This window comes from Ictidomys tridecemlineatus, chromosome 6 (genome assembly GCF_052094955.1).
Source record: "Ictidomys tridecemlineatus isolate mIctTri1 chromosome 6, mIctTri1.hap1, whole genome shotgun sequence".
Classification (NCBI taxonomy): Eukaryota; Metazoa; Chordata; class Mammalia; order Rodentia; family Sciuridae; genus Ictidomys; species Ictidomys tridecemlineatus.
This window is the reverse complement of record NC_135482.1, coordinates 155,072,443-155,098,326: the sequence shown is the minus strand read 5'-3', so window position 1 is coordinate 155,098,326 and position 25,884 is coordinate 155,072,443. Positions and strand designations below refer to the sequence as shown.

The 25,884-nt window shown below is 33.5% G+C and overlaps 1 protein-coding gene across 7 annotated transcripts in view; it reads left to right on the top strand.

Annotated features, from left to right (window-relative positions):
• Positions 1 to 25,884, top strand: part of Elf1 (E74 like ETS transcription factor 1) — a 104,171-nt gene that overhangs the window by 75,485 nt on the left and 2,802 nt on the right. For 6 of the 7 annotated variants that reach the window (XM_040281451.2, XM_005336785.5, XM_078015820.1 and 3 more), the window contains 6 exons: positions 2,459 to 2,639; positions 7,637 to 7,744; positions 9,913 to 10,080; positions 16,120 to 16,203; positions 16,947 to 17,139; positions 19,251 to 19,697. In XM_040281451.2, coding sequence (XP_040137385.1) covers positions 2,459 to 2,639; positions 7,637 to 7,744; positions 9,913 to 10,080; positions 16,120 to 16,203; positions 16,947 to 17,139; positions 19,251 to 19,697 — 1,181 coding nt within the window. The remainder of the gene's footprint in view (positions 1 to 2,458; positions 2,640 to 7,636; positions 7,745 to 9,912; positions 10,081 to 16,119; positions 16,204 to 16,946; positions 17,140 to 19,250; positions 19,698 to 25,884) is intronic. The other variant, XM_040281452.2, reaches the window with a different exon arrangement.

Genomic DNA, 25,884 nt, shown 5'->3' with positions numbered 1-25,884 from the left:
CCTATATTTTGCTTTGGATATTTTTACAAAATATTTTCTTAATTGCATGTGTGTGTGCTTACAACATAATTGTTGAGCCTTCTAGTTTATTTTAAAACATATCTCACAATTTGAAGAGCTAGTTACTTCTGCCTAACTTCCTCTTTTTTGAAACAGGAAGAAACATTTTGAAATAAAATGATCCAGATGTGCTTAGGGTTATTATGCATAAATTTCAGAGCATAGCATTTTTGAAGGCAATGAAACTGTTTAGTACCTTTGATTATATATTAAATTTAGGTAGTTAAATGCTTCTGACTAAAGTAATATCAAACCTTAGTGTACAGTTCTGTAAATTTATTTTTAATATTGAGGCTACTTAGTTATAATTAAATCATAATATTTTCAATATAGTGGATTTGAGGAAAATAGCAAAGGACTTGACATTATGGAGTAATATTGTTTATAATATGAGCAGGAACTTTTTCTCACATTGAAGATTATACTGTTTGCTATAATCTTGCTAACTATGACTTGTGGTAATTTGCAGTTGTCCCTCAGTTTGGTAACTGAGTACAGTAGCACACACCAGTATTCCAGCAACGTGGAAACTTAAGGCAGGAGTACTGCAAGTTTGAGGCCAGCCTCAGAAGCTTAACAAGGCCCAAAGCAATTTTAATAAGACCCTATCTCAAAATAAAAAGTGTTGAGGCACCCCTGGATTATGAGGAAATGCTTTGTTAAGAAAAAGGATGTTTACATAGTCTTGAGGTGTCTTCCTACAAGAAACTTATTAATTATAGAAGGAAAAATAGTAACTTTATATAGTGAAGAAACCCTAAGTAATCAAAGTTCCCATGGTAGGACAAATAAATATTTTGAACTTCATGACATAACATATTTTCAAGGACATCATGTGACTTCTTTAACCCTAACTGGATCTAATTATGAGAATTATCTGAACCAAAATTGGGGGACATTCTACAAAATGCCCACACTCTTCAGAAGTGTTAAGATTGTGAATGAGAAGGCTGAAGAATTGCTCCAAATTAAAGGTGAAGAAACTATTAGATTAAAGGAGTTGTCCTTAAGAAACAGAATGTTTACTAAATGAAACCTATGATCCTTCAGACAATGTCAGTGTTACTTTCCTGGTTTGGTAATTGTGCCATCCTTATAGAAAATCATATTTGACCAGGTATAATGGTGCAGACCTGTAATCCCATTGACACCAGAATCTGAGGCAGGAGGATTGCAGTTTAAGGCCAGCCTCAGCAATTTAGTGAGAAATTGTCTCAAAATAAAAAAAAATTAAAAGGATTGGAGATGCGGCTCAGCGGTTAAGCACCCCTGGGTTCAATCCCCAGTACTAATATAATAATATTTGATTATTTAGGAAATAATCACTATAGCATTTTGTCTGGTATATGTCTACCACTTTCAAATAAATCAGGAAAAGTATTGGAAGAAAATGATAAAGTAAATGTGATTAAATGTTAGAATTGGGGTCATGTGGATTAAGGTTGAATGAGAATTTTTTGTGCTATTTTTTGCAATTTTTCTTTTTCTTTTTTCCTTGAGACAAAATCTTGCTTATTTGCTAAGGCTGGCTTCGAACATAATGATCCTCCTGCGTCAGCCTCCCAGGTTGCCAGGATTATAGCATATGCTACCATGTCTGGCTTTTTTTTTTTTTTTTGCAGTTTTTCTAAGTCTGAAATTTTTTCAAAACAAAAAAGCTAAATTAATAATTTAATAAAGTTTGTCACTTTTAAAAATTTTATGTAGGTTGTTAAAAAACCCTCTGTGTCAGTTTTCTCATAATATGAGGTGGTTGGACTAGGTTAAATTTTCAGGGTCCATTCAATATAAAATTCCATGATTTTATAATCAGTCATTAGTAATAAAAATTTATATCCTTAATATGTCATGATTGAAGGGGACAATAGAAATTGAAAGCTGATGTTTTCCATATGAGTCAATAATGTTAAAATGAGACTTGTGTGCCAAGCAACAGTGTAATACTTATTCAACTCAGATTGTTTTTTCTTCCAGAGAAACTTAATTATTGAGATTTTATTTGTGTATTTGTATGCTACTTCTTGGTTTATTCTTATTACATTTTTATGTAATATCATTTAAAAATTTACTTTTATAGAATATCCAATGAAAACTTGGTTATTCAGATCCAAGATTAATAAAAAGTTTATGTGGTAAATAGTTCTCTGCAGCTTAGAAGGATTGTCAAGATACAAGTAGCTGGGGCTGGAGATGTGGCTCAAATGGTGGCATGCTCGCCTGGCATGTGTGAGGCACTGGGTTCGATTTTCAGCACCACATTAAAAATAAATAAAATGAAGATATTGTGTCCACCTAAAACTAAAAAATAAATATTAAAAATATTTTTGGGTTATTTCTAACAAAAGCAAAACTTTGTTAATCTTTTGTTTTCCTTTACCTCTGCTCCAACCCCTCCCAGCTTGGTGATCCAGCTATTTTTCCTGCTGTAATTGTGGAGCATGTTCCTGGTGCTGATATTCTCAATAGTTATGCTGGTCTAGCCTGTGTGGAAGAACCTAATGATATGATTACTGAGAGTTCACTGGATGTTGCTGAAGAAGAAATTATAGATGATGATGATGACGACATCACCCTTACAGGTGAGTTTGTCTTCAACAGGACCTTGCTATAGCATAGTTTTAGGCACTGTCCTTAGTCCTGACTTTTTTTGGAGACAAAAAGTTTCTAACTCGTTTTTGAGTAACTTCATTACCTGCAGAAGCTAGAGCCCTGTAGAAAGAAGAAAGCTACGTTTTTTTGTCACCTGCCTATTTCATGTTGCTTTCTTACCTCTGTTTTCTTAAATATATTGAAATTGACTATTAAATTACAGGCATGTCAGAAGAATCAAATAGGAATATTCTTTTCTTACCACTTAACAGGAAGCAAAATAGTAGAACATGATGAGAATGTAGGATAAGGACCTATGATTTATTAGAGATTTCTCTTTAGGTTCAGTCACTACTAGTAAGATATTTCAAACTTGAATAGTAGATTATATAAATATAAAGTAGTGATAATAATATTTCTGTCAACTTTGGAAATTGATAAATGTTTTGTAGTTTTATATGTTGGCATTCATGTGTTTTGACCAGAGATGTTAGGAATTTATTTGAGAAAATTATTCAGAAATAAATACTGATATCTTAATTTTTGAGGGGGGGTAACCAGGAATTGAACTGAGGGACACTCAGTCACTGAGCCACATCTCCATCCCTATTTTGTATTTTAATTTAGAGATAGAGTCTCACTGAGTTGCTTAGTGCCTCACTAAGTTGCTGAGACTGGCTTTGAACCCTCAAGCCTCCTGCCTGAGCTTTCTGAGCCACTGGGATCACAGGCATGCACCATCATGCCCAGCTTATATCTTTATTTATAAAAGAAAAATTACCAGAAGTAGGCATAATGAGGTATATCTGCAGTTTTCTTGGTGACAAGTATTGGTTGCCTTGTTCTCTTTAACTTAACAGCTAGCACAGTGCCTATTATATACTATATATATATATAATATAGAATATATATTATATAGTATATATAATACATAATGCATATATAATTTTTACCGAATAAATACATTTTTACTAAATATAAATATATTTATATACATATATACATATATATTACAGTAATATATGTATATATGTATATAAATATAGATGTATATATATATATGTGTATATATTCAGTAAAAATGTTTTATACCAGTAAGTATGCTACCAAATACTAAAACTTTTTTTTCCCCTAATACTGGGGATTAAACCCTGGGGAGCTATATCCACAGTCCTTTCTACTTTTCCATTTTGAGGCAGGGTCTCACCAAATTGCCTAGGCTGGCCTTGTACTTGTGATTGTCCTGCTTTCTGGGTTTCTGAGAGTATAGACATTTGCCACCATGCCTGGCCAAATACTAAAACTTCCTAAATTACAGTAACTGAAGTAGGTGATATTAGTGACAGAATAGTCAGTTGGAATATTGGAAGTGAATATTAAGTCTAGGTGCAGGTAGTGGTCTACTTACGGAGTTTACATGTAATATCGTGACATTTTAAATTAGAACAGAAGGGAAGAATGTGTATCCATCTGTTGGGAGAGAAAAGAAAGTTAGAGCTCTGCCTTGATCGTGCTCCAAAATATCAAAATAAATCCCAAAAGGATTAAAACATGTAATATAACAATTGAAACTATTAAAAACCTTTTAAGAAGTTGACTATTTGATTTGAAAGTAATAAAGGATTTTGTAAGCATGAAAATTAGGAGAAAAGTACAAAGGAAAAAGATGAATAGACACTGCTAATAAATAAAGAAAACATCTTTATCCCCACAAAACATATAACTGAAACAAAAAGGCGATTGATAGATGGATACTTAGAATTTACACGGTAGACAAAGGATTAATTATTAATACATAGAGAGCTTTAAAAAATCAGTAGCAACTTTAAATGGGCATAGAATTGGAACAATAGTAAGTAAAAAATATATAAACATATATTGATATGACCAAGAGATTTTATTTAGTAAACAAATATGGTGTAAAATAAGATTATTTTTACCCAATATATTGAAAAGATGATGAAAGATTAACAAGATGATGACAACTTTGTGGCATATACTTGGGGTCAAAGGGTTGGAAATTGGGTTGACATTTTTGTTATAATATCCAAAAAAGCTCTGGGGTGTGATGTTTGTGGCTGGCATATAGAATCTTATATGGCCAAAGATAAACAATAAAGATTGGAAAGGGGATGAATTATGAGTTTGTTTTCTACATACTTGGAAAAACTACAGCAGGAATAGTGTTTTTGGAATTCCCCATAGTGGCTAGCTATCACTGGGGGAAAGGAATAGAAGATTGTTTTGAGACTGAATAAAATTTAGGTTATCTGTAGTAATAAATGTAATAGTGATAATCAAAATAATAATTATCATTTGCGAGTGCTTATTATATACTAAAATTGTGATAGTTTCTTTAAAACTTTTAATTTTAAATTGTTTTTAGACTTATAGGAAAAGTTACAAAAGTAATATTAAAAGTTTCCTGATCTTCTTCCTGCTTCCCCTGTTAATATCTTATCCACTGTACATTTATTAAGAATAGAAAATGAACATTGGTCACAGTATTGTTAACTAAACCTAAATCTTATATTTTATCAGTTTCTTACTAATGGTATTTTTTTTGTTGTTGTAGGATCCTATCTTGAATCTTATATTTCATTTTGTTGTCATTTCTCTTTGGTCTCTTCCATTTTGTTATTGTTCTGTGTTTCCTTAATCTCTATGTTTCTCATAATATTAACAATTTTGAAGTTACTGGTTAACATATGTTTTAGTATGTGCCTCAATTTTAGTTGTGTGATTTTTTTCCTGATTGGGGTTAAGGTAATACATTTTTATAACATGTTACAGAAAATGGCATTGTCTCCTCAATATATCATATTAGTGTAATAAGTGTTTTTTGAAAAATGTACATTATCTTATTTAGTTCTCACAATAGAAAAAACTGAAGTTAGGTTAAATTATATATCAAGTGGCAAAATCTCCATTGATAACACTGGCTGACAACACCTAACTTTTGTACCTGTTTTCCGTTTTGTTTTTATTTTAATCAAAGCATTGTATCATTATTTACTTTGTTGTGAGATGGGCAGTGCTGAGGGTTGAACCCAAGGGCCTCAAGCATGCTAGACAAGCACTTTTTACCACTTAGCAACATCCCTCAGGCTCAATATTCATATTTTTTTTTTTATTCAGAGAAAAACCAATGAAAGTTTTTAGTGAATCTGGACTAGTTTCTCTTATCAGTAAAAGAATTGGATTAGTCAGATTAGAAATTTCTTTGCATTGCTGCCTGTGATCTATGTAGTTTGTTTATGATCACCACTACCATGTATCTGTTGTGTAGCTAGCATGGGTTTTTTTCCAATGTATTCTGATGCAGCTTGTTTAAAAATTCATCCTTGTCTGAGCAATGCCATGAGAAAGGTAAGTGTCCTTATTCTAGAGTTGGGAGGGAGTATTGTGCTTTTGAGAAATTCTGGGGGAAGAAAGAACAGTTTAGTTCTTAAGGGCAGTAGATGGTAATTCAGATAATGTATTTGTTTGCTATTTCTGCCATAACAAAGTACTACAGATTGGATGGCTCAAAGTACTACAGATTAAGTAGCTTTTCTCACTGTTGTAGAAACTAAAAGTCTGGGGTCAAGGTGTTGACAGGTTTGGTTTCTTCTGTTGCTTCTTCCTTGGGCTTATAAAGATAACTGTCTTCTTTCTGTGTCTTCACACATAGACTTCCCTCTGTACCTGTTTATGTTCAGATTTCTTTTTAGAGGGACACTAGTCATATTGGATTAGAGTCTATCCTAATGACCTCATTTTAACTTATTTCATTAAAGACATCACATAGCCAGCGCAGTGCAAGCCTGTAATCCCAGGGGCTCAGGAGGTTGAGGCAAGGGCGATCGTGAGATCACAGCCAGCCTCACAGCAAAAGTGAGGCACTAAGTACCTCAGTGAGACACTGTCTCAAAGTAAAATACAAAATGGGTCTGGGTATGTGGCTTAATGGTCGAGCCCTGAGTTCAATGCCTGGTACTAAACCAAGAACAAACAAACAAAATGTGGGGGCAGAGAGTAGGGCTTGGATAAAAAAGACGATTGACTATATTTTGGTAATGTTTGAAGCTGGAAATGAATACATGGGGTTTCATTATATTGTGTTCCATGATTTTGATTTAGTTTGAAACTTCAATAATAAAAAGATTTAGCTGCTTTATGGAATTTGAAGTTTTTATTAGATTTTTGCTGTACCTATAACCCCTGATTTCAGATTTTTATGTTCTTCAAACTAGTTTTGTTTTTGTTTATTTACTTTTACTTCATTCTTTTTTTAAAAAAACATCAAGTCATATATTTATTTATTTTTATGTGGTGCTGAGGATTGAATCCAGTGCCTCAAACATGCTAGGTAAGTGCTTTACCACTGAGCCACAACCCAGCTCTTAAACTTCATTCTTCATCATTGATTTACTTCATATCAAATTTGCTATAAATTTGAACCTATAAAAATGTATAATGAAAAAAATACCACTTTATCTTTATAGTTCTACCTAAGTTTTCATTTGTAAAGAAGGTTGCCAGTAAGAATTTTTGAAAACCTATGACCTCACTCTTACTTGTGTGGAGATTCTTTTTTCTATAAATGTTGTATTTATATTTGCCTTTTAAGTCTGTGTAAAATTTAAAGGGTTATAGTTATAAACTATCAATCCAACCCTGAATCTGAGAGTTACAATTTCAGGTATATATTCAAACTATTTAAAATAATGCATAGTTTGTACATTGTATTAATTAAAATCCCTGTTAGAGTAATTAATATTACATAAAACATACCCCAAAATGGTACCAGAATACTTATAGTTACCAAAGGATATTTAGATTCTTACAATGTGTCTGTGCCTAAAAGTTGTTGGAAATGGTGGTAACTCATTCACTGATGGGAACATTAAATGATGCTTCCTGGTTCAGGAGATCAGTAGTATCTGAATTTCAGGGTAACAGATATCTTGTAGCTAATTCTATTTTTTCTTTTAATGTATTGTAGTTGAAGCTTCCTGTCCTAATGGGGATGAAACAATTGAAACTATTGAGGCTGCTGAGGCACTCCTCAATATGGATTCCCCTGGCCCTATGCTGGATGAAAAACGAATAAGTGAGTAATTGATTGTTCATGTTTATGTATGCTATAAGTTTATTCTTGCCATTTCTCTCTAGTAGATGGTAAATATCAAGAGATCAGAGACCATGTTTTATATTTTAGAGTACTAAGCATATTTTAAGCTACGGTACTAGTTGAGGCACCTTTGCTAGAGTGCTCAGTTAAAGATGACTTTTTAATTTGGGAACAAAAAGTAATTTACTAAATAGAAAAAGAGGGAGCTCTTCCAAATTCATTCTACTTACAGGAATGTGGTGTATTCACCAAGTCAGTCAGAACACACTGACGTATAAAATTCTGCACCTCATACTTCTGCACCTCGGTCCATAAAGACACACCATTCTCCCCTTTTCTCTGTGACTTCATATGGTATTATGGAAACCTTACAAAATAAACAGTGCTTTTCTCTTGTTGGTCAAAAAAAAAAAGTAATTTACTAATTATTAAATAGTACATTATGCAGAATTTCTTAACCTCATCGGTGAAACTATTAGGGTATTTAATCCCAGACTGTTATAATCAAGTGATCTTTATAGATAATCATTGAGTAGGCAAAGTCATTAAAATTTTTACTATTCTTTTAAAAAAAAACTTTTATAATTGTTGATGGATCTTTATTTATATGTGTTACTGAGAATTGAACCCTGTACCTCACACATGCTAGGCAAGTGCTCTTCCACTGAGCCACACCACAGCTCAATTTTTACTGTTCTTTTGTGGCATAAAATTAATTGCTGAATCATCCAGATCCTTCCCCCACTCCCCTACCCCAGTGCCGGGAATTGAACTCGGGTCTCACACATGCTAGGTACGTGCTTTAACATTGAATTACACCCGTAGTCTCCACATTATCTATTTAAAAATCCATGGTTTTGGGGGCAGGGGGAGCTTTTCTGACATGGAAGCAGTCAAACTCATGAAATTAATTATTACTAAACCAACTCAAGTTATTTATTGAATGTTTACTTATATATGTGCAATAGCAGTGTATTAGGCATGAACACAAAAGGATGTTATTTCTTTCCCCAATCTTAGAATTCAATTTTGAAGTTAGTTACTTATAAAATACACCATTGTAGTGACACATGCGTGTAATCCCAGTGGCTTTGGAGGCTGAGGCATGAGGATTGTGAGTTCAAAATTGGCCTTAGCAAAAGTAAGGCACTAAGCAATCAGTGAGACCCTGTCCCTAAATAGAGAATAAAAAGGGTTGGGGATGTGGCTCAGTGGTTGAGTCCCCCTGAATTCAATCCCTGGTACCCCCCACCAAAAAATTGTACCATATTTCTTGCATAATCATTATGACCACATACATTCACGAGGAATCTGTGCATCCTAATCTTGCACCAAAGACTAATCAGTGATTTTAAGTAGTATACAGCTTGAAAAAAAATCTTCATATAATGATTGCACCCCACTTTTTTGCAAAAAATAAATTTATCAAAAAGTCTCTGATTATGCAGTGAAATTTGGTAAAAACCAAAAATAAAGGACAGGAGCATTCAGGAAGCAGTCTCTCATACTAGAGACAGGCTTTACTGAGAAAGTGTTTTGACTTGAGCTGTAAATGATGAATAAGCTTTGGGGGATTCAAGCTAGAGGTAATGGATTGAGCTACAGACATAGACCTGTAAAATAAATAAATAAATAAATAAATAAATAAATACATAGGTAAATAAATAAATTTTGAGGTGAATGTTTTGGTACAGATAAACTGTGAACTTCATGGTAGTTGGGAGATGTGATTGGAAAGGTTGGTTTAGATTGTGGAAGCTTTAAAAGACATGCCATGGAGTTTGGGTTTAATTTTTCCTTGCAAATTATAGGAATATATTTTTTTGTATAATTTTTTCTTCTAATTTTTAGGGTATAAAACTTTTGTATAGAGGAATAATGTAGTAAGAAGAATAATGTGATGAGATCAGACTTAGATTTCAGGAGATAACTTCAGCCTGGAGGAGAGAGACAAGATAAACTGATAGGAAGTCAAGTAAGAAAGACATTGAAATAGACCGTCAAGACTCCACTGATCTAGGGTACTTGATTTAAGGCAGAGAATAGATTTTAAAACTTTATTTCTACTTTAACCTTCATAGAAATGTAAAATTATTTTGGTTTATAATACACAGCATGTTATAATTAGTTGATTTTACTTCCTTTAGATAATAATGTATTTACTTCATCTGAAGATGATATTGTTGTTGCCCCAATTACCCATGTATCAGTCACATTAGATGGGATTCCTGAAGTGATGGAAACTCAACAGGTGCAAGAGACATATGCAGACTCACCAGAAGCCTCTTCACCAGAACAGCCTAAAAGAAAGAAAGGTAGGTCATTAATTTTTGGGGGGCAAATAGTCAAATCTTGATGTGGAATGTATATATAATTTTATTCAAGGTAGATGGTTAATTTTGGGGGGCAAATAATCAAGTCTTGATGGGGAATCTCTATATAATTTTATTCAAGGATTTTTTTTTTGCACTAGGCATTGAACTCAGGGGTGCTTTATCACTGAGCTACATCCTCAGACCTTTTGATATTTTATTTTATACAGTGTCTTGATAAGGTGCTTAGGGCCTCACTAAGTTTCTGAGGCTGGTCCCAAACTTGTGATCCTCCTGCCTCAGCCTCTGGAGTTGCTGGGATTATAGGCATGTTCCATTGTGCCTGCTCAAAGATATTTCTACACCAGTTAACACATTGAGGGCAAAAATCCAAATTGAGGTATTTGTTCATATTAGGGTCATTTAAAAAATAGAATTTTATGTATTTAAAATACTTGGTCTATCACAGAAAAAAGATTTACCAACTTTTTAAAGCCTCAGATTTTTAATCTAACCCTGTTAACTCAAACTCAAAAAAGAGCTTGTGGGTAAGGACAGATCAGCTTCATCCCCAAAGAGGATTATTTGAAAATCACCAGTCTATACTTGTGATTGATTCCAACATAAGATTCTAATTGGAAAACTTATGCATTGGAAATCAACTAAGAAATTGAAGAGGAAAATTTTAAGGGGATTTTGAACTTTTCACAAATTGGCACCACACTTGCCTTCTGAAGTCTGTTGCTCTTTACATTTCATTGTTCATTTATTTTGAGTTTAATATTTTGGTTAAAGGACTCACCAACCACCAATAATCTGAGCTCATGTGAAAGTAAGGGAAATTCCAAGAGAAAAATGAAGAAGAAAGTAAAAAAGTATAAACTAACATTGTAGCAGCTCTCAAGGGCTGAGAAACCTAAGTCAAGGGGCTTGTTTTTATTGCTTATGTAGTGGCAGCCTAGGTCTTGGGCCTTTGCAAGATGAGGTATTAGACTGAGACCTGAAAATATAACGGGAACCCTAAAAGAGATACAAACTTGGGGGGAAATCCATCCATTAATAAATACAAGGAAACGTGTACAAGTTTCTTATACAAGTGTCTGCCAGGACTCTGGAGAATTCTTCCTTTGAGAATTTATGATCCTTGTCTCCCTTAACTAGGTTTATGATGAGATTTTAAACTATCACTAATTTTAGAATTCCCAGCCAAGTAATTAACATGAAAGTGGCTCCAGGCTGATAATAACATTGGGGCACCAGGCTGAAACTCACAAAATTGTTCTGGTAGGTTGCACATTGAACCTAAGTTGCATAGGATTTCCTCAGAAAAAGCCCTGTTAAAGGTGAACTGACATTATGGTATCACAAAATACACAAAGAAGACATTTCCTGAGTAAAAAGTAGCAGACATAGAAAACCCTAGGTTTAGTTCTCTAAGAAAACAACAGATAATAAAATGATCAAATAGAAACCTTGAGGAAGATTACAGTTTCTAAAGCAGAAGAATAAGAAATAGTCAAAGAATTAACATGGTTAACAACATGATCAAAGAACAAGATTTTTAAAAAGACCAGGAGGAACTTCTACTTGTAGTTGAGATGGATTTACCCTTCTACCTGAAGCAACTAAAAATAGGCAAAATATATGAAACAATGATAATAGATATCAGTCAAACAAAAGTCAGTGTTACCTGAGAGACAAGAAACAAATGAGTTGACTCTTATGATGGCCCCTTCTTCATGAAGAAAAATTGTTTGGGAAATAATTTGTCAGTTTCTTAAAAATTTTAATGTATACTTGTAATCTTGTCATTTTAAATATTTAAACAAAAGAAATGAAAGTGTATGTTTAGACAAACATATTGAATATTTTTAGCAACCATATTTTCACTTGCCCAAAATTAGAAAAAACCAAATGTCTATCAACTGCTGATTGACTAAACGGGTGGTATATCAATATAATATCATTCAAGTATAAATAGAACATACCATTGATACATAAAACAAAAATGGATAAATTTCAAAAATTTTTATGTTAAAGGAAGAAGCCAATGACAAAAGAATATGCTTATATGTACATAAAATTCCTGAATCTACAGCTGTTTTTATTTTTTATTTGGACATAAGGTCTTACTGTTACCTAGGGTGCCCTCAAACGTGTGATCCTCCTGCTTCAACTTCTCAAGTCTCTGGGATTTACAGGCATGCACTACCATGCCTGGCAAAGAAATAATTGTAAATCAAGAATTTTGTATCCAACCAAGCTGTAATTCATGTGAAGCTGTGTATATTGCCACCTTGAAATAGTAAGGGAGATGATGGATTATTGCGAAGGCTATGGACAGTGTCTGTCATGACTTAAACTAGTTAGATATTTTCTTTATTCCTATTGCCTACCTCTATCAGAAGAGCATGTGTATAGTATAAAATAAGACGATAGGTTACCAAAGTTTTGGTTTCTAATGATTTATTGTCATGAACATAGCCAGAGAATCTGCCTCATGAAGGAATTCTCTACAGATGTCTGACATGGTGAAAGTATTACTAGAGATATTTTTGGCTTTTTCTCCCCTCACCCCCCAATGCTGAGGGTTATAGGGCCAATGCATGCTATGCAAGTATTCTACCATTCAGCCCCCACCCTGCCACCTATTTATTCCCTTTTATTTTGAGACAGGGTCTCATTAAGTTGCCCAGGCCTGGCTTTGAACTTTCAATCTTTCTGTCTCAGTTTCTGAGTAGCCAAGATTATGGCATTTGATAGTCTTAAGACAAAATTTAAAAGGAAAAAAAAAAGGCTTTTCTGACCCCTTTTCCCCATACTCTTACTCATCCAAATGATTTCAAAAATGTTTTCCTACTCAGTTTCTTGGGATAGGTTGTTACTTACCTTGTGATTTTTTAGCTCTAAAATTTTGATATTCTAAGTTATTGTCTTATATTTACCCCAAATTCACCCTATGATCTAGACCAGAATATTGGGGAAGAGAGGTAGTAAGTATATACAGAATGGTAGTTTATTCAGACAGCATGAGTGCCTCAACTAAATACAGTCAACAATGCTACCAAGCCATAGTTCCAGAAGAGTGGCAAAAGTAAATCACGGAGACTTACCAATCTGTATTTAGGCTGTCAGGATGGACTTAGAGTTTGATGATGGATAACCATAAAATTTGCTGAGAATTTCAAGAGATATAGAAAACTGAGGTGTTTAAAAATACACAAACCAAGCATGGTGGGTGCTTCCTGTAATCCCAGCTACTCAAAGATTGAGGCAGGAGGATTGCAAGTTCGAGGCTAGCCTGGGCAACTTATTGAAACCCTGTCTCAAAATGAAATAAAAATGGCTAAGGAGGGGCTGGGGCTGTAGCTTAGTGGTGGAGTGCTTGCCTTGCACGTGTGAGGCACTGGGTTCCATCCTGAGCACCACATAAAAATAAATAAGTAAAGATATTGTGTCCATCTACAACTAAAAAAATATTTTAGAAAAAAGTTTTTTAAAAATGGCTAAGAATATATGTAGCTCATTGGCAGAGTCTTGCCTAGCACATCTGAGGCCTCCAACACATATCAAATATACAGGAATAAATTAGGTGGTTCAACAATTAGGTGGTTCACATTTTACCTCAGATATTTTCTATATCTATAGAATATGGAAAAGTTTCTAACATTTGAAAATATATGTAGAAATGTCTTTTATATAAAGAGAGAAAAGCTCAAAATCCATTTCTCTTGCCTTAAAAAGCTTGTACAACCAAGATTCAGACAAACCTATGTGGCCAACTTTTTAAGTCTAAGTTTTATCAATGTCAAGAATATTCCCCGATTTCTTAAGAAAGCACTATCAATATGGTTACATCAAAGACAAGATTCAATATTTGAAATTTAACCTCATTTTTACAGATGAATCATTTCTTACATAAATGTGTTTTTGATCTAACCTACATTAATGTTAAGTTTTTACTGAAGCCAATCAAAATCCCAATGGCATTTCTTGTAGAAATAGATAAAGCAATCATGAAATTCATATGGAAAAATAAAAGACCCAGAATAGCAAAAGCAATTCTAAGCAGGAAGTGTGAATCAGGTGGTATAGTGATACCAGATTTCAAACTGTATTATAGAGCAATAGTGACAAAAACAGCATGGTACTGGTACCAAAACAGGCAGGTGGACCAATGGTACAGAATAGAGGACACAGAGACTAATCCACAAAGTTACAACTATCTTATATTTGATAAAGGGGCTAAAAGCATGCAATGGAGGAAGGATACCATCTTCAACAAATGGTGTTGGGAAAACTGGAAATCCATATGCAACAAAATGAAACTGAATCCCTTTCTCTCGCCATGCACAAAAGTTAACTCAAAATGGATCAAGGAGCTTGATATCAAATCAGAAACTCTGCGTCTGATAGAAGAAAAAGTTGGCTCCGATCTACATATTGTGGGGTCGGGCTCCAAATTCCTTAATAGGACACCCATAGCACAAGAGTTAATAACAAGAATCAACAAATGGGACTTACTTAAACTAAAAAGTTTTTTCTCAGCAAGAGAAACAATAAGAGAGGTAAACAGGGAGCCTTCATCCTGGGAACAAATTTTTACTCCTCGCACTTCAGATAGAGCCCTAATATCCAGAGTATATAAAGAACTCAAAAAATTAAGATAACAAATAACCCAATCAACAAATGGGCCAAGGACCTGAACAGACACTCCTCAGAGGAGGATATACAATCAATCAACAAGTACATGAAAAAATGCTCACCATCTCTAGCAGTCAGAGAAATGCAAATCAAAACCACCCAATAAGATAACAAATAACCCAATCAACAAATGGGCCAAGGACCTGACCAGACACTCCTCAGAGGAGGATATACAATCAATCAACAAGTACATGAAAAAATGCTCACCATCTCTAGCAGTCAGAGAAATGCAAATCAAAACCACCCTAATATACCATTTCACTCCAGTAAGATTGGCAGTCATTATGAAGTCAAACAACAACAAGTGCTGGCGAGGATGTGGAGAAAAGGGTACACTTGTGCATTGCTGGTGGGACTGCAAATTGGTGCGGCCAATTTGGAAAGCAGTATGGAGATTCCTGGGAAAGCTGGGAATGGAACCACCATTTGACCCTGCTATTGCCCTTCTCGGACTATTCCCTGAAGACCTTAAAAGAGCATGCTACAGGGATACTGCCACATCGATGTTCATAGCAGCACAATTCACAATAGCTAGACTGTGGAACCAACCCAGATGCCCTTCAATAGATGAATGGATAAAAAAAATGTGGCATTTATACACCATGGAATATTATGCAGCACTAAAAAATGACAAAATCATGGAATTTGCAGGGAAATGGATGGCACTAGAGCAGATTATGCTTAGTGAAGCTAGCCAATCCCTAAAAAACAAATACCAAATTTTTTGATATAATGAGAGCAACTATGAACAGAGCAGGGAGGAAAAGCAGGAAGAAAAGATTAACATTAAACAGAGACATGAGATGGGAGGGAAAGGGAGAGAAAAGGGAAATTGCATGGAAATGAAGGGAGACCCTCATTGCTATACAAAATTACATATAAGAGGTTGTGAGGGGAAAGGGAAAATAAACAAGGAGAGAAATGAATTACAGTAGATGGGGTAGAGAGAGAAGATGTGAGGGAAGGGGAGGGGGGATAGTAGGGGATAGGAAAGGTAGCAGAATACAACAATTACTAATAGGACATTATGTAAAATTATGGATGTGTAACCGACATGATTCTGCAATCTGCATTTGGGGTAAAATTGGGAGTTCATAACCCACTTCAATCTAATGTATGAAATATGATATGTCAAGAGCTTTGTAATGTTGTGAACAACCAATAAAAAAAAAGTTTTTACTGAAATTATTTTTTAGTAAAAGCATTTTAAGGTCAAGTTTATTGTCCTATGTATAGACATTTTGGCCTTTGAAATTTATGATAAATGAAAAAATAGCTAAATTGTTCATTATTTTTCATTTTTGAGGGCAGATATTTACACGGTTATTCTGATTTCAGGGAGGAAAACTAAACCACCACGACCAGATTCCCCAGCTACTACTCCAAATATATCTGTGAAGAAGAAAAACAAAGATGGGAAAGGTAATTACTGCTATAATTTCCCAATAATACTTCCAGGCCAAGTAACATTGAGATTGCTTTATAATGTCTTCATATTGTAAGTAGAAATCTCCAGTTTTCTTGATAAATTGAAATGGAATATATTACTACCAATGTTTATAAGATAGAGTTGCCAATTTCTGTAAATGAACTGGTAATAAGGTAGCTCTAGAAATCCTTTTGAGTTATTTTCATTTGTATGTCAAAATAATCCATTTATTCATTTAATAATATGAGGCTCTCTTGGAAGAATTCAGCCCTGTTAGATTTCAGTTCATACACATTATTAGGTTGTCTTGAAATTCTAATATTTTCATAACCATTGCTCAAATTTGAAGAAAGCTGTTATGGCTGATGCTACTTGTTCTAATATAAAGACAATAACTATGTAAAGTTTCATATAATTCTTTCATGTTTCTTCTATGTAATGGTTTTTAAATAGAAAAAAAATATCTTGAAGTGCTTTCTCCCTAAATCATTGCAAATCTAATGAGTAAGAGATTGTCTCTTTTCAGTCATCTTACATAGTAGGACTGATTCAGAGTTCTTTCTTAGACCTTAAAAATTATGAACATCAAATCACCAATTCTAACTGAATATATTGGCAATACTAACTGAATTATATAATAATTTTGTGTTAATATAGTTTACAGAACTTTTTTTTGTTTTATTGTGCTCTTTTAAATGAAATTTTGTTCATTTAAAAATAAGTTGTTTTGTTTCAGGAAATACAATTTATCTTTGGGAATTTTTACTGGCCCTGCTCCAGGACAAAGCTACTTGTCCTAAATACATCAAATGGACTCAACGAGAAAAAGGCATTTTTAAACTGGTAGATTCTAAAGCAGTATCCAGGTTGTGGGGAAAACACAAAAACAAACCTGATATGAATTATGAGACCATGGGAAGAGCACTCAGGTGTGTGAAGGTTTTTTTTGTTTTGTTTTGTTTTGTTTTTTGTTAAGAATACCATTTCCTAGGTATTGGAAAAATAGGTAACTTTTTAAAAACTAAGGGATTAAAGAAGAGAATTTTATTGAGTTACAAAACAACAATTGTTTAGAGGTTTAGTGGAATAGACAAAGGTGAATGGAGGGAAGGTGGGGGGCGGGGGGATAGGAAAAGGAAAGACGGTGAAGTGAATCTGACATAACTTTCCTATGTACATGTATGAATATACCACAGTGAATCTCACTGTTGTGTACATCCATAAGAAATTAATTTAAAAGTAACTATAGGTAAATGGCAGAAGGATTAGGAGAAGGAAGGGATCAGTGGGGATGGGGAGAGGGAAGGAGAAGGAGAGGTATAGGGGTCTGAATTAGAGCAAAATATATTCCATGCTTGTAAATTATGTCAAAATGGATTCTACCATCATGTATAACTGAAGAAATAATTTTTTTAAAACCACAATTCTTGTAGAAATCAGTGCACATTCAAACTAAAAGCTTATTCTAACCAGGGAAGATATTTTCATTTTTTAAAAAAAGGAAACAACAACAGGTACAGGTTGAACTAAACAAAAATCTGATTTCAAAATGCTACAAATCTGACACTTTTTGAGCAAAAAAGTTGTGGTGCCTAAAAGGTTTTGGATTTTGAGAGGCTGGGGGAAGAGGCTCAGTGGTACAGTGCCTAGCATGTGCAAAGACTTGGGTTTAATCTCCAGCACTGCAAAAAAACAAACAAAACCAAAAAGATAAAAAGTGTTGGATTTTTTGAGTATTTCCAAATTTGGGTGATTTGTATTAGGGATGCACAATAAGTAAAGTCTATATGCAGATATTCAAAAACTCAAAAAAAACCCTAAATATGAAATATGTTTTGGTTCCAAGTATTTTAGATAAGACATACTTAACCTATAGTTTACTAAGAAAATATCTATCATTAGAAATTGTATGTGAACTGTAGGGCTCATATTTTGAACCATTATGTTTAAATTTAGCCCCAAATACCAATAGTGGTTATGCAGGTACTTGTAAGAAGTTCATTTTTAAACATGAAGCTCAGGTATGATGTTATTTATTATAATGGAATAGATTCATACTTCAGTATTAATATTAGAAATTTTGAATGAGGTACCATTTTATTCTTAAGCTTGCTTTTACTTTATTTTTCTGGGATCATGTCATTTATTCTCAATATATGCACATATTTGAGAAAGATTAAAAATAGGAATGATCTGACTAGGCATGATGGCACATGCCTGTAATCCTAGCATCTCTGTAGGCTGAGGCAGTTAGGTCAGCCTCAGCACAAGTGAGACCCTGCTTCAAAAAATAAAAAGGGATGGGGATATAGCTCAGTGGTAAAGTGCCCCCAGGTATCAGTCTCCAGTAGTTAAAAAAAAAAAAAAAGAATGATCTGAATAATCTTTTAGAATAATCCTTTTGACAGTCTTAAACTAGAACTCTTCTTAGATCCTCAGCAATTTATTGAGATCCTGTCTCAAAATAAGAAAGGGATTAAAGATGTGGTAAAGCACCCCGGAGTTTAATCCCTAGTACTTAAATAAACAACAACAACAAAAATTAGAACTAGTTCAAATTTTTGGTTTATTTAGCTTACACTTTATTTTGGCTCTTGATTTTATTAAAATCAATGACAGACTATTTGGATCTCTGTACTGTACATCATTAAAGTTTGCACACAAATCTGAATAAAATTTAAACTCATATTAATGTTACAGGAAGCTATGGAGAGGAAACAGTTTCTTGATATATGTAGGATAGTTGATTATCCCAGAAAGTTAGCAGCAAGATAGAGAAAGGAAGAAAATTGAAGACTGGTTACTTTTCAATGGTACCCTAATCAGAATTGACTTTAGATTTAATTGGCAATAATGACTTTTCTCTCTCTAAGTGTTAAGTTTATCCTATATAAGGTAACTGTCCTTAATTCAGAAAATTTTTCACTTGTTTGATTCTAACTTTAAAGTTGCTTATGATTAGGAAAATTCGTTTTTATTGAATATTATTTTAATTTGATTGATTGAATAGGATATTGATGAAATTATCTGCTTTGAATAGGTACTATTACCAAAGGGGTATTCTTGCAAAAGTGGAAGGTCAGCGCTTGGTATATCAGTTTAAAGAAATGCCAAAAGATCTTATATACATAGATGATGAGGATCCAAGTTCCAGCATAGAGTCTTCAGATCCATCACTATCTTCATCGACCACTTCAAGTAGGAATCAAGCAAGCCGATCAAGAGTATCTTCAAGTCCAGGGATAAAAGGAGCCACTACAGTTCTAAAGCCAGGGAATTCTAAAGCTACAAAACCCAAAGATCCTATAGAAGTTACACAGCCATCAGAAGTTTTGAGGACAATGCAGCCCTCACAGTCTCCATATCCTACCCAGCTCTTCCGGACAGTTCATGTAGTACAGCCAGTACAAGCTGTCGCAGAAGGAGAAGCAACTGTAACCAATAGCATGCAAGAAGAAACATTAAATTCCTCTGTTCAGAGCATTAGGTGAGAAAAACCAAAGTTCCTATGCATAATTACTATATGTTTCTGACCAGCACCATTATTTATTATGTGGGTCAGGGTTCAGAAGTGAACATTTTATTTTAAGCTAGAACTTTTGGTTAACAGACTATTTCAGGAGCCATATGTATTGTATTAGCCCTCTGATTGTATCAGTGATTCCTTATTTTTAAACTTTAACATTATTTGATGTTATTCTATCACTTTAACTATAGCTTACTAGATAGACCCATATAAAGAATGACCCAAAGGTAAGAAAAATCCAGAGAAGTGTTTCAGACTTTTTTTCAAATCAAGTCAGAATCTGAAAAAATTCAACATAGATTGTCATACTTTGACATTAAGAATGTACTGAGTTCCAAAAAAGAAATGTTATTACTTGGGAAGATCCTACTATGGAATACTTCTACAAGTTCAAACAAGTGGGGAGGCTAAAAATTTAAAGTTGTCTTTTTCAGGCTTCAGAGTGCCAGAATTTGGAAAAGTAGTTTTCTCAGTTTAAAAATCATACTTGTCTAAGAGCCTGAGTATAGATGCTGACCAAGAAAACCCTGCTTTAGATTGGTTTTCTAAAGAATTTTGGGACTGCCCTTACCTGATTTTAGAATAGGGGCAAGGAATAAGGAATAAAAGTCAATGGATATTTAACAGCTTTTGTTGTTTTGCCTGTTTATACTGTCATGAATTTCAAGAACATGAAATGTCACAGCACACAGGAACCCTTCCAAAGCAAATAAAAGTGATTATTATCATTTGCAGATTTCCATACTATGTTTGAATATTCCATATTATAAATGCTGAGGTGTTGGTTCAGTTGTCTTGATACAAGTTAATTTTACCTAGAATCAAGAACACAATTGGATAATTCAGCCTTTCGTACAAATTAAAATTTTTGCTATTGGGAAAATCTTAAATTTTCAAATGATTCAATTTGATGTTTTTCTTTTTTATTAGACAGGAATGATATAATCTCAAGCATTTACCTTCTAGTGTTTTATTTCCTGTTAGTTTGTTACCATATGATTATGTATTTGGGAATATATGGTTCCTCCCACTAGATTCTAGATTGTCATCTTAATCATTGTGTGTATATGTGCTAACAGACACAAATGGCTACACCTAGACACCGGGACCCAACTGTTGGAGGGATTAAGTGGAATTTTATAGCAATTGTATTGAAAATTTCCATTTTAGAATTAAAAAATGCCTCTAGCTTTGAAAAGTATTAAATTGCAAATACTGTATTAGATATTACTCTGAAAGTCAATTTGTGAATGATACCCAATGACAGTTATTAAAATATTCTAAGACTTGCCAGAAAAATACAAAGCTATCTATTTCCTCCCAGTGGTTTAAAAACTGTCCTTAGTGTCCCTTTCGAATTTCATTTCTAGAATACCCTGACAGTTCCATGAAATCTGCCCGGATTCTAATATGTTTTTTCAGATCAGGCTATATACATGTTATATATCCCTTATCTGAAATGTTTGAGATCAGAAGTGTTTCAGATTTTGAATTTTATATTGGATTTTGGAATATTTGCATATACATAAAGAGCTTTATTTTGGATAGGACCAAGTCTAAACACCAAATTCACTAATGTTTTATATATATATATCTCATTCATATAGACTGAAGGTAATTTTATACAATATTTTGACAGTGAGCTGTCACATGAGGTTAGGAATTTTCCACTTGTTTCAGATTTGGGAACACTTTGAATTTTGTATTTTTGGATTAGGGATGTGCAACCTGTATTACTACAAGTCATTTCTAAACTAGCTTTTTTAGATTGCTTTCTTGCAATTCTTGTTAGATCCGTGTTCAGATAAAATATGTCCAGTTTTGGTTACCTCAACTCTTAGCCTCATATACTTCTTTCTTGTTCTCCAGTTTAAGCTGATTGCCTGGCCATACTATCTTCTGTTTGTTACATACAGCTATCATTTCAATTGATTTTAATGCCTGCCTCTTACATATTTAGCTATGTAGGAGTCATATTTTATTCATTATCATTTTCCTAGTGCCTAAACATTCACATTTTAGAGTTTATTTTGAAGTAGTACATGTATTCATTCTTTTCCCTCATTTTAGGATAAGGAGTTTTTTTAAATGGGCTATTTATAGAATGAAGCAGTATAAAATTTAACATTTTCAAGTTAAAACTTACATTCTTATTGTAGTAAATCATTCCTTTATATGTATATATACTCACATTTTAAAATCATAAAGGTTTAAAATTTTTTCTGTCATTTGTTTTATTTCTTTCCCCAAATTCTACTTGTTTTCAAGCAGCTTAACCTTTAATAGAGTTGGGGATATAGCTCAGTTGAACAGCATGAACCTCAAGCAAATTGAACATATCACTCTGAAATTTTAACATTATTGGTTTTTATTAGAATAATTTCTGATAAGATAGTGCTATTTTATTTTTTGAAGTTGTATTTTATAATTACCCAGCTTTTTATTATAAAAATTTCAAAATGTGGAAAAGTCAAATAGTATTTAATAAATACCTATTTACCATGCACTTAGATTCAAAAATTGGTAGCACTTTGCCTTTTCTCTGTAGATTAGTTTATGACCTGGGTTTTTTTTTTTTCTGTTTTACTATTTATCAAGTAAGTTAAGACTATCTTGACTTTTACCTCTATATAACTTCAACCCATAACTCATAAGAATAGATATTATTCTAAATAACCATTATCCTGGGAAAATAAATAGTAATTTGATTACATTACTCATTTTTATGACTAATAAAAACAGGGGCCTTTTAAAGATTTTTCTCACTGTGGTTGAGAGGAAGTAGAACATATACAATTTAAAATATAGATTTTTCAATTATTATAGTAAGAATTTGACATGCAGAACTTTTTATATTTTACTTTACATATAGTGATATATAGAATTCTTACAGTTAAATGAGATGTGAGTGATATTCCCATTTTAGCTGGGCATAGTAGTGCATATCTATAATCCCAGCTTCTTGGGAGGCTGGGGCAAGAGTATTTAAAGTTGAAGTCCTTCCTGGGCAATTTAGCAAGATCCTATCTCAAAATAAATAAATAAATAAATAAATAAATAAATAAATAAATAAATTTTTAAAAAATTAAAATAAAAATTGAAGGGCTGGAGGTGTAGTTCATTTGGCAGAGTGCTTACCTAGTATGCAATCCCCACCACTGCCACTGAAATTCCTATCTTACAGATAAGGAAACTGAAACAGAGGTGCAGGAGCTTGGTTATATCTAGTACATGGTGAAGAGAGCATTTTAATGCAAGCAGTTTAGTCCAAAGCAGTGAGCTTGATGATTTGCCACATTACCTACTGATTTATAACAGATCACATGAACTGTCATTTATTTACAGCGAGGCATGTAGCATCTCAGTGTTCACCCATTTATTTTCATCTCATAAATTGCATTTATCTATGTTTAGTCAATTAAACTTTTTTGATTTATAGCATTTGTGTTTAGTTTTTACAGATTTTGATTTGACTCTGGCTTTATGTTAGTCCAAGAAACAACAAAACTAAACCACTGACCCTGTTCCAAAATGGTCTATGGATGTAATTAATGGTAGAGTGCCCCTAGGTTCAGTCCTCAGTACTGCAAAAAAAAAAAAAAAAAAAAAAAAAAATCTCTGATAAAATATTTTCACAAAATTGTCCATTGGTAAACTTGAAGTCTACCTAGCCTAACTTCTTCTTCTCTAATATTTATTCTATCACTAAGAGTTTGTCTTAGTGCCTTGTTTTTCTTTCTTTTTGGGGGGATATTGGGGATTGAATTCCAGGGGTACTCTACCAGCTCCCTTTTTTTTTTTTTTTTTTTTTTTAAGACAGGATCTTGCTAAATTGCTGAGGCTGGTCTTAATTTATAATTCTCCTGCTTCAGCCTTCTAAGTAGCTGGGATTACAGGTTTGCTCCACCATGCCTGACTTGTCTTAATGTCTTTTAGCTGGGCATGGTGGCCATGCCTATAATCCAGGCAGTTTTGGAGGCTGAGGCAGGTGGATCCCAAGTTAAAAGCAAGCCTCAGCAACTTAGATCTTGTCTCAAAATAAAAAGGGTTGGGGATGTAGCAGTGGTAAAGAGACCCTGGGTTAAATCCCCTGTACCCTCCCCCCGCCCAGTGTATGTACATGTACAGTTTATAATTTACCTTAAGTGAAGCATGGTGAAGGGGGGAAGAAGGTAAGAATTACCTTCCAGCCTTGCCAGTTATTGAATGTGAAAATGAACTAAATATTTTGAGTGGTTCCTCATCTGTAGAATAAAGATCATAATACTTACAGGTCGTTGTGATAATCACTTCCCAAAAGATCTTCAACAAAAGTTATATTATCTTTCTTAGCCTCAGAAATTTTAAAAAAATTTTTAGACATTGATGGATCTTTATTTTATTCATTTATTTTTATGTGGTGCTAAGAATCAAACCCAGTGCCTCACACATGCTAGGCAAGTGCTCTACTATTGAGCCACAATCCCAGCCCATCTCAGAAATTTTGATGAATTATAAATTATAATTGTGGTACCAATTGGTTATAAGCAGCTTAGGAAGGTTTTATTAAAAAGTAACTAAAATATACTCTGTTATATAATATAATGGGATATTTGAACAAATTTTAAAACAAATTTTAAATATAACCATCATATTTACATTGTATATATCATATAATTATGTGTATTTTCTGAAAGACAGTAGTCTAGTTTCTCAAACTAGAAAAGACTTGTCTTTTAAAAATTGGAACAAAAGGGGCTAGGATTGTGGCTCAGCAGTAGAGCACTTGCCTAACACATGTGAGGTCCTTGGTTCGATCCTCAGCACCACATAAAAAATAAATAAATAAAAATAAAGGTATTGTGTCCAACTATAACTAAAAGATAAAATATTTTTAAAAAATTTGAACAAAAGCATTAACTGCCTAATGGTAGCCCTAATTAGTAATGTGGACAGTTTTAAAGTACATTATTGTTTCTGTCATATCTTAGAGAAGGAAAAGGGGGAGAGATATCAGAGTTAAAATGGCCTGTAGTTTAAGAATATAATTGTAAATATTCATCTTAGCTGAAATTATTCAAAACTCCAGAGGTAGAAGTATGTTGTAATAGTGCCTGACTATAGAGTTTCTATATAGACACATAGAGTGTCTGCAGTCAGATGGTCTCTTTCTTATCTTACTGGTTATCTTATGCAAGCTGTTCAACCTCTTTTTACATGTAAAATGGAGAAAATGTGTTTATACAACATGACAAGGCTATACATATTATAGAATCTGTGTTAACTATATGCCAAGTACTGTTTTACCTAGAGTATGTGTATGTAAGCTATTGTCCTGGAAAGCCTTTTGGGACCTTATTTTTAAAATGGTATTTGGCTCTAGGGTACCATACTCAGACTCTCATTCCACCAAAGTTACTCCAATTCAGGTGGAAAAAGAGATGGCAAAGGCACAGTGTGTTTTGGAAAAGCTCCCTGATTCCCAAAGTGATGGTTTCCTCCTACTTTGTCCATTCCTGCCTAGTATTAGCTCATCTGGCCTTTATTCCCAGCCATATTCTGCCTACCTATTAAATCTTTATACCCCACTCATGATCTCTTCTAGCTTTGCCTTCAAGAGAACTGTTAATATCCTGCTGTAGACTGATGCTCACAATGATGACTTGAGTGGCAGTCTGAATTTGTGAATCACTATCACACGTGAATGGGTAGGCTCTAGTCATCCTGTGTCTTCCCACATACTTTGAAGTTCTCCCTAAGTTGTACTGGGTTTTTATTTCATCTTTCCACCTATCCCATTTATTTTCTCAAGAATTTCATTTTTCACATGTGACAGTCCACATAACTATAACATACTAAAATTTAGCTTTAATAACCTAGTTTATGGGGACTCTAACCTAGCATTTAGCCATTTAAAGTAACAGCTAAGTATCTTTTATAAAATTCTTTACAGAATTCAGAGAAGATAGTAGATATACAGATGCAGTTTTTCAACTATTTTTTATATAACAGTGACCCAAATTGTAACTTTCACAGGTGTGAACTTTTAAAGTTAGATTGCCTCATGATATCATTTATGTACCTTTTTAATAAATGAGATTATGTTAAATTGTAGCTCTGTAACTAAAGTTTGTGAAAATTATTTAGGCCTACAAAATTGCTAAAACAT